Here is a 12,476-nt window from a genome sequence, read left to right on the forward strand (position 1 = left end):
ATTCACACACACACACACACACACACAAAAAAAAAATACACAACTGGACACTGTCACATAAAAATGAGACAGTGATGAGTGATTGCAAACTAGGATTCACACCTACACTACCAACACACACAAGGACACACAAACAAAAATGTTTTTGGTTTATTTTGTCCTTAGGGGGTGAAACTGATTGCCTTGAGATGGCACCCCATGTGACCAGTGTTGCATTCCTTAGATTGTTGCCATGTGACAAACTTAAAGATCTCCTTTTATGGACGTCAGTGTTAACAAGAGGGTGTGGCCTCGCTAATACCCACCCAGGTCAACAAGCGCTCTCACTCAAACACACAAATGAATTATCATCACTGCACACTACTAAAGATTGCACATTCCTGCCAATTTATACTCAAACAACCCTTCTGAGGTAGACAAACAGGGGTTAAGGAGTTGTGAGATCAGACCTGCAGCTCTGTCATCCTCTTTAAGTCACAGCCAATTTGCCAGAATTATAAGACTCCAAGTGGCAAACCAACTGCTACATTACGCAACACTTGGATCACACTGGATCACACTGTAGTTGCTGGGCTGAAAAACAGTTGAACTTTCTTTCAGGCACACAAACTATGTCCTTGAGGTCCTGGTACTTGTTGTAATGAATGCTGTATGTTGAGAGCAAATAAATTACTTGTTTCCTGTTTATGTGCGACAAATATATTGATATCATCTGTCCACTGCAAGGACACAAATTTAGTTTACCGACGATAAGATACTGCCAACGCGGAGAGCTGTAGGGGCAGTTTATTGGTTTATTGGTTCATATCCAAGGCGAGGCACGCGCACGGCTCCATAATCTCTTGAAGTTGAAAACAAGAAGATTTAACTTAGCACGACTTCCCAAACACATACAAATATTTTAAAAAATCCAAAAATGGGTGTTGTAGTCCACGGAGACATGACGACGACAGGCCTGGGCTTGAAACATTTCTGAAAACTGTGGCCTGCAGCTCATGTTGCACACTCTTCCTCACAAGCTCTGTCTTCACCTCCCCTTCTCAGTATGTATGTATGTTTGTTTCTGTTGGATATTTAGAACTGGACATATTAATGGAGAGCTCTCCCTTCATTTCTTACAAATGACATCATGCTGCATTCATAGCAATTTGCTGCACAACCGTACAACCCATGTGCTGCTGCTGCTGCATAACTCCAAGTGGACTTTGCCCAGCCCTTGTGTGCTGCACTAAGCTGAAAGATCCCTGCCGTGGGTGATTAAGTGGGTGATTAAGAGGTACAGCAGGCCCTAGCAATGACTGGCTATTCCTCTGACACAAGTTTATCAGGATGCTAAGTCGGGAGGGGGAGAAGTAGATGAAAAGGGAGCATATTTAAAGAGAATCATAAAGACTGAAGGATGGGGTGAGGAGATAACTGTGTCATAAATAATGAGGTGATGTCTTGTAAACTCAAAAGAAAAGATGGAGTAGGATGAAATACAAGGTGTGGCAGTTCCTTACGAATCGACAACAGGCCGCACGTTCTGCTGCTGGTTGCTCGGAGAGCCGGCTTTCCACTTCCTCCTTACCCTGCTTCCTGCCTCAGCTGCTTGCCTATGCCCTTATATGGAAGCTGCCAGCAGCCAATCAGCGCAGGGCAGACAGCTCATTCAAACGGACATGGTGAGAGGAGGGTGGGAACTGCAAACAGAAATGTACAGCATTGCTTCATACAAAACAATACAGTCAAGCGGCATAACACAACACAAATACACACAAGCCTAGCTGCATACTTCAAACAAAAGAGAGAGCTGTTACAATACGACAAAGCATGGCAACGCTTGCAAACTTTACTCAGCAGTTCAGGAGGCACTGGGTGCACGCTGCAGCACTGCACCGGAGTTGTTGTTTGGTGGCAAATGAGAGGGAGGGTTTGGTTACCATGCAGAGGAGATATATTTTTACAGCTGAAAGGAGGATATGAACAGAGGAATGACTTGGCACTCTGGTAAAATTCCTCTCCATACGCTTCCTGACAGGTTTGCACTGAAAAACTAAAGACACAAAGGAAGTAAAAGAAAAGGAGATATGAAAAAAATGAAGAAGCAGAGCAATAAAAGTGGCATGATAGACTGTAACATTACGTAAGGAATGTCCAAACAGATATGACTGCCAAGGACAACAGAGCAAAGAGCATAGGCATGTATATGACTGAACTCTCTTTACTGTGCTCTCGCTGATGGGGCAGCAACACAATAAGGAAGATCAGGAAGTTAGGGAATGATAACAGCCAGTCAGAAGCTCTGAATCCCCAAATGAGCCAATGAGAAGGCTGCAGGTTTGTCAGATGAGCCATAGAGAAGAGAAGCCTTCCCACTGGACTGAGACAGATGGTAAAGGATAGTTAAGCCTCCCTAGATCCTCCACCTTCCAGGGGGTAAATAAGGAGTGTGTGTGCGTGGTGGCGGTGGAGTAGAATTAGATCCAGAGATGAATAAGTCTGTCTTAGCTTGAGCAGGAGAAACTATGTTTTATGTCAGTTTTTTTTTCTTTTTTCGTGTACATTACTTGAACTTAGAAGAACTCTAATAGTAAAACACAAAGAGTTAAAAGTTCCCTTTACTTATATCTAAAAGTGGGATATCATTGCATCTCTGTCTTTGCCTGAACTTTTCTTTAAAAGTAGATCACACATATTGCACAGTCAACACATTAAGGTATCTGTATGCGCTGATACGAGGCCGCTTAAGATATTTCTCCTTTAATGGTTAAGGTGATGGAGGCTGCTTTGTCCCCGATTCGCTCGACACCTGAATAAAACCTCACACCCTTAAAAGGCACCTCAGCCTCTACTTTGGGCCAATAAGAGGCAGGAGTGACACGAGGAAGTGAGGTGGGTGCGCAGGAAGAGGAAGAGAGGATGCAGAGAGGACAGAGGGCCTAGTGTGTTGGTGTTCAAAAAACAACGGAGAAGAAAACAACATTCAGAGACGCCACACAGCCTCAAGCGCTGCATGTGGTTATTACATATTGCTGAAAACTGGGTTACACACTTCAAGCTTCTAATCAGATTTAGCCATAATAATCATATGATTTTCAAAGAGCAGGGTGAAGCTCTGTTGAAGCTCTGTGTCGGTCTGCAGCCGTGCAGCGCTAACAAAATCACTTCTGTTTTCCACTTCTATGTAAGTCGCTGAAGACAGATCAACATTGATTGAGACGAAAATTTTAAAGGGGAAGTACCGAGCCAGCAAAATGCTCAGTTCCTCACAACAACATGCACTTGGTAATCTGAACCACCCTGTCACACCACCGTGGAGGAACTGCTCATTGGACAAAACACTCGGACAAACAGAAGAGAACGAAGGATTTCCACACATTCATCATAGTTATAGTTCAATATACGGTTTAGATGTGAGTAAGGTTGCCATAATGGGGCGTGGTCAATAAGTTGCTTGTATGTGGAAATGTTCCTCTTTAAGAAGAGGGGGGTTGGAGTAAGGAATCCATTTGGGTTGTAAATGGGAAGCTAATCCCATCCAAGCATAAACTGGCCAGCTGGCAGGCACAACACACACACACACAGCTGGTAACTGGCCTGCGCCTTGGAGTCAGTCTGTCACCACGGTGACCCATGGATCAATGACGCTGCAGACGACCAATCTCTTGTATCGCAAGAGAGGTAGGTGGGTGGGTGGAGAGGGAGGAGGGAGCGAGGCAGGAAGAGGGTGAATAGTGAATGGGGCTTCCCTCTCTGAAACTATAGCCAGTCACAGATGGTAAACAACTGGTCAGCCAGTTACTTTTCACCAGACTGCAGGCTGGGAGAAAAAAAAAAAAAAAGACCCCATTCCCACATGTCCACATAGCTTGTCCACCTACTAGTGCCAACATTACACCACACACATGCCCAGCCTTGCGGAAAAGCACTGAACAAAACTCATGTGGGTGACAAACAAGAAGACATTAAGCATTTCTCTTTGTCTCTGTCTCTCATCTAAGTCTTATTGTTTTCCCTCCCCTCCTCTGGTGTTCACATCAGCTTCTCTCAGGCCTAATAGCAACTAATGTGTTTTGTATTGAGCTGCATACTGGTACCAGTAAGACTTTAAGCAGCATTTGTTTAAATGTGCGTGCTTGCTTGTGAATGTGTGTATGTGTGTGTGTGTGTGGTAATGGAAATAGTAGCCTATTCATGTCTACCCCCTATGGCCAGTTTCACCGATTAGCAACAGGCCTTTCATGGTTCCCCGACCTTCCCCCACAATCCTTCACCCACTTACCAAAATCCCTCAATTCAAATTATTCAATCTCTAATTATCAGTCTGACAGAAAGAGGAAGAAGCGGAGACATCATAAATGTAGATGGAGGGCAGAAGAAGGGGGTTAGAAAGTGAATTAGCAGATTGTGGCATCTTTGCTCATTTGAGGAACAGGAAGCCATCAGAAACTTCGGGAGTGGCAATGCTGCAGCACAGACAGTTTCTTTTTTGTTGTTGCTCCTGGCTAACTGGTTGGTTGACTTATTTCAAGTGAAAAAACCCAGGTGGGTGACATCACATATGGCTGTCACAGAAACTTTGGTTTGTAGGAAAAGCTGATACTACACAACCATTCGAATGTGCTCTAATACATATACATATGAGTGCTTTGTAAGGCTGTGTGTGTTTAAGCCACATAAATGCCCTGTTATCATTGCTTTTTGGTTTGATTAGTTGTTGACATTTAAAGTTCTTTGACCGTGAATTACACACATGTACATAAATACACGTGCTACAGCAATCATTGGGTTTACTGTCTTATCACATGGCCTTGGTGGTGCCTGACTTCAGCAGGCCAAAAGCAAAACAGTGATCACCTGTTGTTTCACTTACACAATATGAATCAAGGCTGTTGCAGTTGCTGAACAGATACTGTTTATATAATGGCTAATTGTACTGTAATCCCACAGATGGACAGCTGACTTCTGGGACAATTGCCAGTTGTGCTCACAAGCAATTATTTTAAGGTATCGGGTGTCATTTTGGAATATACGCTTATTTGTATTTATGATGGATGTTAGATTAGATGATATGAAGATACAGCTAGTACAGAAATGGGTAGTTAGCTTAGCCTAGCATAAAGAACGGCAACAGAGAAAAACAGCTAGTTTGGCTTCATCTAAAAGCACGTAAAATCTGTTTACCATCAACTAAAGCTTGCTGTTAAAGCTGCGTTCCATTTACCTTGGAAATTGGAAGCTGGAGATGAGAATGATGTCACACTCTCCAGTTGAAGTTAGATTAGCTCATTGACCAGGCTTGCAACTTGATAACAGCACATTACACTATATTTTGCACATAAGACCATAGCAATATGTTCAATGGTTACACAATATTGTGTATGCAAGTGATTTATTGACACAAACTGACAGAAGTGCTGATAAAACATTTGTTACTACAGCTGTCATCACCTTTTATAGGTGAGGCAGCCATGTTGGATTTCCAGGGTGGGGCTGGTGAGGTTCTCCCAGTTTTATAGTTGGATATACAACTTCGGGGATGTTCCAGTAAATTTTGTCAACTGGGAGCTCAAAATTTCGAACTTCAGAGCTCAAATGGATGGCACCAAAAAGATCCAACCATTTGGCATTTATTTGTCTCCGTGGACCACCTGGCAGTTATTTCCATCTTAAAATGATAGACCGTTGCATATAAATGTGCATATTAAACTATGAAGATATTATTATCCAATAGCTTTAAAGCTATATAGGGGATGTTTGGTGCTATTGGTTTGCTATCTTATAATATTATCCTATGTTCAACAAGCTAATAAAACATCATGGGAAAACTTGCGGTCATGCTGTTGAATAAGTCACCTGCAAACAGTATCTTACCAACATTGGATGTTTGAGCAGCATTAGCCTTTTAAGAGGCAGGTCTCAAAGACAAGGATATCACACCTTAAGCTACATTCAGAGGATTTTTCCTGCAGGAGCTTTATAAACTGTAACTATGTTCAGTCCATGTCAGTAACCTCAACCATTTATACATATAAATTGCAATTATATCCGGTGGAACTAAAGAAAAGCAAAAAGAAGAGTAATAACTACAAGCAATGATGAGTAGTGATGGGTCTGCTTAGACAACCGCTAATCATAGTAATGGTTATCATACACAACACCTTAAGTGACTGTGTGTAAATGCCTGTCTGGTCAAAAAAAATCCTGAGAAAAATCCATTAGGTGGCTTTAAAGCAGTTAGGACATTGGCAGGTTTGAGAGCTTGCATTTATCTGACACTCAGGGTGTGAGCACAAACACACACACCCACACTGTTGTGTTATATGAGGAGTAGTCTTTCCAGGACAGTATTCCAAGCACTTGGCAAGCAGAGATTCCCACTGAAGAGTGTTGACAACACACTACTTAACCAGAGACTTCTCAGTTACTACCAGAGAGCAGCGCACACATGCACATATTATCCAGGCTAACTGACTCAACACAGCCGAACAGAAAACAAGCCAGGTAAACAAGTTTAATGTTCATTTCCCAGTTCATAGCAGGCTGGGGCGGAGCCACGACACATTGCATGTGTAAAGACATTATGAATTTGAAAATCCAGTGCCACACCCTGAGGCAGGATTAAATATTTCCCAGCCAATCCCCGTTTATGTCATCACAGCATCAGCACGGAGACAATCCTCTCAGCTTGTTTTTGCTCAGATCTGTTCACTGTGTCACCTGAACCCACCACTTTTTCCTTTCTCATTCCCTCATCCCAGATATCCAATATTACCACAGGTACAACCAATATAAATTAACACGTGTTTTAAGTGGCCACAGTCCAGAAATGTATAAGATTTGATTTTAGGCCTGTAAATCAGTAAGTGGAGGCAACAGACCTTTGGTCGCCACAAATGCCCTTCTTTACATGCGTAAAACCTCTAACAGCTTTTGTATATGAGAGTCAAAGCTCTGAGTCAGCATGAAGGAATAGGCAGGTACAGCCCTGACAGTTAAATGTAAAAATAACCTTTTTTCACCACCAAATGGTTATTTAGGTGTCTGGAAGCTGAGAAAGACTTAAAGCAACCTTGAAGCACTCAATATGCTGCTAAACACTGCAGAGATCTGCAGGTTTACTGGGAAGTTAGCATGGAGAAAACTATATTTAATTTCAGATAAATATGGGGGTGACAAAAACATTAACTGAAAGTCAACTCAGCACAACGAATGAAGTCAGGAAAGAGAAGAAAGGGGCATGAAAAAAGAAGAAAAAAACAAAGAGTTGATGCAACTGAGAGGAAAGGGAAGTGGTACCAGAGGAAGAGAAGAAGTTGCTATATGTGTCAGCGGACGCAGTTACAGCTTTAAATGGCCACCAAGCCATTTTAGCAATGTACACGCTCATGTTTTAGATGCACATAATGAGAAAGTGTGCTTGCTGACCATTATTACCTACTCAGGAAAAGAGAGAGGAGGATGGGGAGAGCAGAGGACAACTAGGCTGAAAATAAAGAACTAAAGCAGGGTTTCAAAGAACATCACACTGTGATCTATTGGAGAATGAGATGAAATATGGCAATGAATCAGAAATGCGAATGTTTCCAGCCTGCAGGCTCAAGGTTAGAATTTGGAGCTGAGACTGAGATAGTGTCATTGTTCAGGCTAAGCTTGAAAAGCTTCACTACTTGTATATACCAGGTCTAGCTGTAATACAGAGGACCAGGAAGTGGGGGGAAAAAAAGGAAAACCAAAGGGATTTTACTTCAGCTGGAGGTCTGTCGGTGTTAGTAGTGTCTGATTGAGGTGACCTATGTAAAGTAAATGATCATTTCTCATCCTGTGACAGAGCAGCTTTACTATCCCATGTGCGTTTGATCCAAGTAATTTGTTTGACCTGGTGATGGAATCTTAAGGTGTTTTTTTTCCAAGTGGACAGCAACATCAGCATCACATCGGTGCAAAGTGCTGTGTGAAATGTCAGATAATGTCAGGTTATTCTTGATAGAGGAACCAGGAGAGAGAAAAGGCTTTGGATAAGTCTTGGGCCTTTGCAGCCTTCACAGGGAGGAGTCCTGTGTGCTGAGCCCTTTCAAATGACACAAGTTGTTGCCTAACTGCTTAAAACAGGTGCAGACAAGACGTATTTCATTCTTATCAACCTCTATACATATTTTTCAAGTCTTTACATGAACAGGATATCATGAGATTAGACTTACTAGGCCTCACCACATCAATCCCTTCCCTTTTATTTTCTCCAATTCTTTGCTACTATCGCCTCCCTCTCTCTCCCTCGCTCTCAAACCGCGAACGTTCAGTGCACCACAGCGTGCACGCGACGTGCCCCAGTGCATGACGCTGGACCAATCAGACGGCGTAATTCCGAAAGTTTACCTTTTATGGAGAGAGCCGGGCAACTGACGCAGTATAAAATTGAAGTGCCCACGGCCAACAGATTCACTCTGAGCGCCGTCACACGCAGCTTGTGCGGGATATCATTTGCCTGAAACCGGTTCCCTTTAAGCGAAAAGCCCCCCACCCAAAGGTAAGTCGATAGAAACCGTAATTTACATGCTTCTAATTTTAGAACGACTACCAAGTAAACATTGGGTGTAGTTTTGTTTGTATTTTTTTTTAATGTAGTTATTATTTTTTTCTTTAAATGTAAACCTTGGCAAGGACCGCGAGGTGCTTTGTCCTGCCAAATACAATATCTACTTATGATTAAAACCTAAAATCTCCAGACAAGGGCCTGTATTCTGGTTTGGTTTATCGCTATGTTCGTACAAGTGACAAGTAAATTGACTGCTTCGCAGGTGTTTTAGGGTGCAGCCGGTTTACAGTTAATGTTACCATAAAAATAAATGGTTCTTATAGTCGGCAATGCATAGGTGTATAACTTCGGCAGTATTTTCATGGTGGCTTGCTTCTTATCCTTGGAGTAGTTTGGAGCCTCAAGTGGGGTTTGTCTGAATCCCAGCTCCCTTTGTGCGCACGATGCAGTGGGGTGTGACCTACTTTAGCATATTAGCCTAGCCAAATCATGCTAACACGCCCTTCAGACTTGTAACGGTTACCGTTTTAATTACGGTTGCTTGTCATTTTAATGTATGATGAAAACCACTTAAACGTGTTAAGTTTGTCTTAATCACTGTCTCAGTTCGCAATTCAAGTCGTATTTCAAATGGCGGCCATAAATATTAGGCCAGAAAAGACGGTAATTCATTAGGTAATTATCCAAAAACCCAATCTTTCCAGTTGAGCACGAAAGAAGGAAACTGCGCTTGGCAAATCACTCAGCGCCTGAAAAGGCGTGGCTTTCAGGAAATGGTTAATCAATCATGGACTCGAGACCATTCATGAGTTGGGTGGGGGTGGGGGGTGAAGTTTATTATGCAACCTTTTCAAATGTCCAACATAGAGACCAAGAGTTTTTGCAAAAATGTCCAAAGATGCAAATAGTCGCGTCAGCCTGTGCAGAAAATGAGTCCGTCCACATTGTGACGCAGTGATATCGAAGTAAAGACTTTTGCTGGGTATTGGGTAACAATGGGAGGGGGCAGGGGGAAGTTTAACTGTATTGAACTGGAGGGAGTGGTCTCGCGGCGCCGGGTCTGATAATGTCGAACGTTCCTCTTTCTTGCTGTAGTCTGGCCGCGCGCCACAGCCCCGGTAGCCGCAAAGCTGCTCAAAACCGAACCATGTCCTTATATGGTAACAACAGAATGCAGCACCACTTCCTTTTGTCTGGCTTGCTCGGAATGTGGGGCTCGAGCTCCACCCAGTGGCTCATTTTGCGCACTGCTGCTAAGTGACAGGAAGTGAGTTGAGTGTAGAACAGCTGCTGATGGGAGGAAGTGTGACTTCACTGTTAATGTTCCTTTTTTTCTCTCTAATAGTTCAGCCATGGAAGATGAAATCGCCGCACTGGTTGTTGACAACGGATCTGGTATGTGCAAAGCCGGATTCGCTGGAGATGACGCCCCTCGTGCTGTCTTCCCCTCCATCGTCGGTCGCCCCAGACATCAGGTTGGTGATGAGCACTGAACTCTTTAATGAAAGGTTTCAAAACGTAACCATTTCAAATTAATACTTATTATTAATTTGACTCAAATCACCTTTGAAAATGGCTTCAGTGTGGCATGTTGCCTAGTAATATAGTCTTATTGAAACTTGAACTTTCAACTTTGAAATTTGAAATGTTAAATCCCAGTGTTTAAGTGCACAGTTGTTTAAGTGTTTAATGAATTCATTGTCTTCTTCAGGGAGTGATGGTGGGCATGGGCCAGAAGGACAGCTACGTAGGTGATGAAGCCCAGAGCAAGAGGGGTATCCTGACCCTGAAGTACCCCATCGAGCACGGTATTGTGACCAACTGGGATGACATGGAGAAGATCTGGCATCATACCTTCTACAATGAGCTGAGAGTTGCCCCTGAGGAGCACCCTGTCCTGCTCACAGAGGCCCCCCTGAACCCCAAAGCCAACAGGGAGAAGATGACCCAGGTATAAACCCTTATTTGTTGTGCAAATCAGTTGAGACTGTTGCCTCATCACCTCCTTGGTTTCCTTCTCCATTCTCACTTCCTCATTCCTCCCCTCTTCCTCCAGGACCTCTCTCCTATCAGATGATCTATCATCAACAGGTCTCTTGACTGTGTGCCTATCTGCACTTGTGTCTAAAGTTTAGCAGCGCTAGTGGATAAGCACTTGATGACATGACTTTTTTTGACATGCACTAGTGTGAAGGAATGTTGATATTCTGCACAGTTTTCTACTAACTTCAGTCTGAGCCTCACTCTAATGCATGTAGTGAGTGCAGTGACCACAAAATCCAGAGTGCTTTGTTTTGAACACACTAACATGTTTTCTCCTCCTTGCAGATCATGTTTGAGACCTTCAACACCCCCGCCATGTACGTTGCCATCCAGGCTGTGCTGTCCCTGTATGCCTCTGGTCGTACCACTGGTATCGTCATGGACTCCGGTGATGGTGTGACCCACACAGTGCCCATCTATGAGGGCTACGCCCTGCCCCACGCCATCCTGCGTCTGGACTTGGCCGGCCGCGACCTCACAGACTACCTCATGAAGATCCTGACAGAGCGTGGCTATTCCTTCACCACCACAGCCGAGAGGGAAATCGTGCGTGACATCAAGGAGAAGCTGTGCTACGTTGCCCTGGACTTCGAGCAGGAGATGGGAACTGCTGCCTCCTCTTCCTCCCTGGAGAAGAGCTACGAGCTGCCTGACGGACAGGTCATCACCATCGGCAATGAGAGGTTCCGTTGCCCCGAGGCCCTCTTCCAGCCTTCCTTCCTTGGTATGTACTCCTGCTAGAACCCAACATGGCTTTCATGCTAAATGAAAGTTCAGGCATTACTTGCCATACTCCACTTGCTAACAAAGTGTCTATCTCCTCTTAGGTATGGAGTCCTGCGGAATCCACGAGACCACCTACAACAGCATCATGAAGTGCGACGTCGACATCCGTAAGGACCTGTACGCCAACACCGTGCTGTCTGGAGGTACCACCATGTACCCCGGCATCGCCGACAGGATGCAGAAGGAGATCACAGCCCTGGCCCCATCCACCATGAAGATCAAGGTGAGTTGACTTGCTACGAGCAGTTTTATTTACCTCTTCAACATGCACTTGAACTGCTTTGGTAGCCATATGACTCTTAATTTGTTTCTACAGATCATTGCTCCACCAGAGCGTAAATACTCTGTCTGGATCGGAGGCTCCATCCTGGCCTCCCTGTCCACCTTCCAGCAGATGTGGATCAGCAAGCAGGAGTACGATGAGTCTGGCCCCTCCATCGTCCACCGCAAATGCTTCTAAACAGACTGTTCCTCCTCCCCAACCAAACGCCCAACAACTTCAGCTCTGTGCAAAACAACCACACCACACATTTCTCATACACACTTGGGCGCAGAGCCTAGATGACCAACTCATTGGCATGGCTTCAGTTATTTTTGGCGCTTGACTCAGGATTTAAAAAAAAAAACAAAAAAAAACTGGAACGAAGAAGGAGACGGTAATGTTTTTGGCTAGGTTTAAAACACCCCAGGGTTCTGCAGTTGCATCTGGGGACTTAAAATGTACATTTTGTTTTTCTTTGAGTCATTCCAAATGTTTGTTAACTGCATTGTTCGACACATGATTCCAAATGTTAACTGCATTGTTCAGACACATATTTGCCTCTGTGAAGGCTGCCCAGTGGTTGGCGCATACTTAAACATGGTTGTAGTATCGCTTATATGTAAATTATGTCTGGGTTTTTTGTACTTTCAGCCTTAAAAAGAAAAAAAAATATCTTGGTCCTGTTTAATTTTTTTTTGTTTTGTTATGCAAAAACCCAACTGTGACCTTCTTCCCCCTGTTGGAGGTTTCATCCCTGGGTGGTGGGGCAAGGGGTCCTGAAATGCTGGGGTAACATGGGGTGCCAGACCAGTGGGGCCAACCTGTACACTGACTAAATCCCAATAAAGTGCACATGTGTTCCGACAT

At 43.9% G+C, this 12,476-nt stretch overlaps 1 protein-coding gene across 1 annotated transcript; it reads left to right on the forward strand.

The window, feature by feature from the left end:
- Positions 1–8,401: 8,401 nt before the first annotated feature.
- Positions 8,402–12,476, forward strand: actb2 (actin, beta 2). The gene is made up of 6 exons (XM_072368508.1): positions 8,402–8,509; positions 9,864–9,993; positions 10,230–10,469; positions 10,847–11,285; positions 11,389–11,570; positions 11,664–12,476. The coding sequence occupies exons 2-6, from the start codon at positions 9,871–9,873 to the stop codon at positions 11,805–11,807; spliced, it is 1,128 nt and encodes a 375-aa protein (XP_072224609.1). The 5' UTR covers positions 8,402–8,509; positions 9,864–9,870; the 3' UTR covers positions 11,808–12,476.

This window comes from Leuresthes tenuis, unplaced genomic scaffold, assembly GCF_036924035.1.
Source record: "Leuresthes tenuis unplaced genomic scaffold, fLeuTen1.0.hap1 SCAF_17, whole genome shotgun sequence".
Lineage (NCBI taxonomy): Eukaryota > Metazoa > Chordata > Actinopteri > Atheriniformes > Atherinopsidae > Leuresthes > Leuresthes tenuis.

Excerpts from the sequence above, each read along its gene's own strand:
- actb2 (XM_072368508.1), top strand. The coding sequence starts at position 9,871 with ATGGAAGATGAAATCGCCGCACTGGTTGTTGACAACGGATCTGGTATG. Across the intron at positions 10,470-10,846 it reads ACAGGGAGAAGATGACCCAG|ATCATGTTTGAGACCTTCAA; the intron begins GTATAAACCCTT and ends TCCTCCTTGCAG. Across the intron at positions 11,286-11,388 it reads CTTCCAGCCTTCCTTCCTTG|GTATGGAGTCCTGCGGAATC; the intron begins GTATGTACTCCT and ends ATCTCCTCTTAG.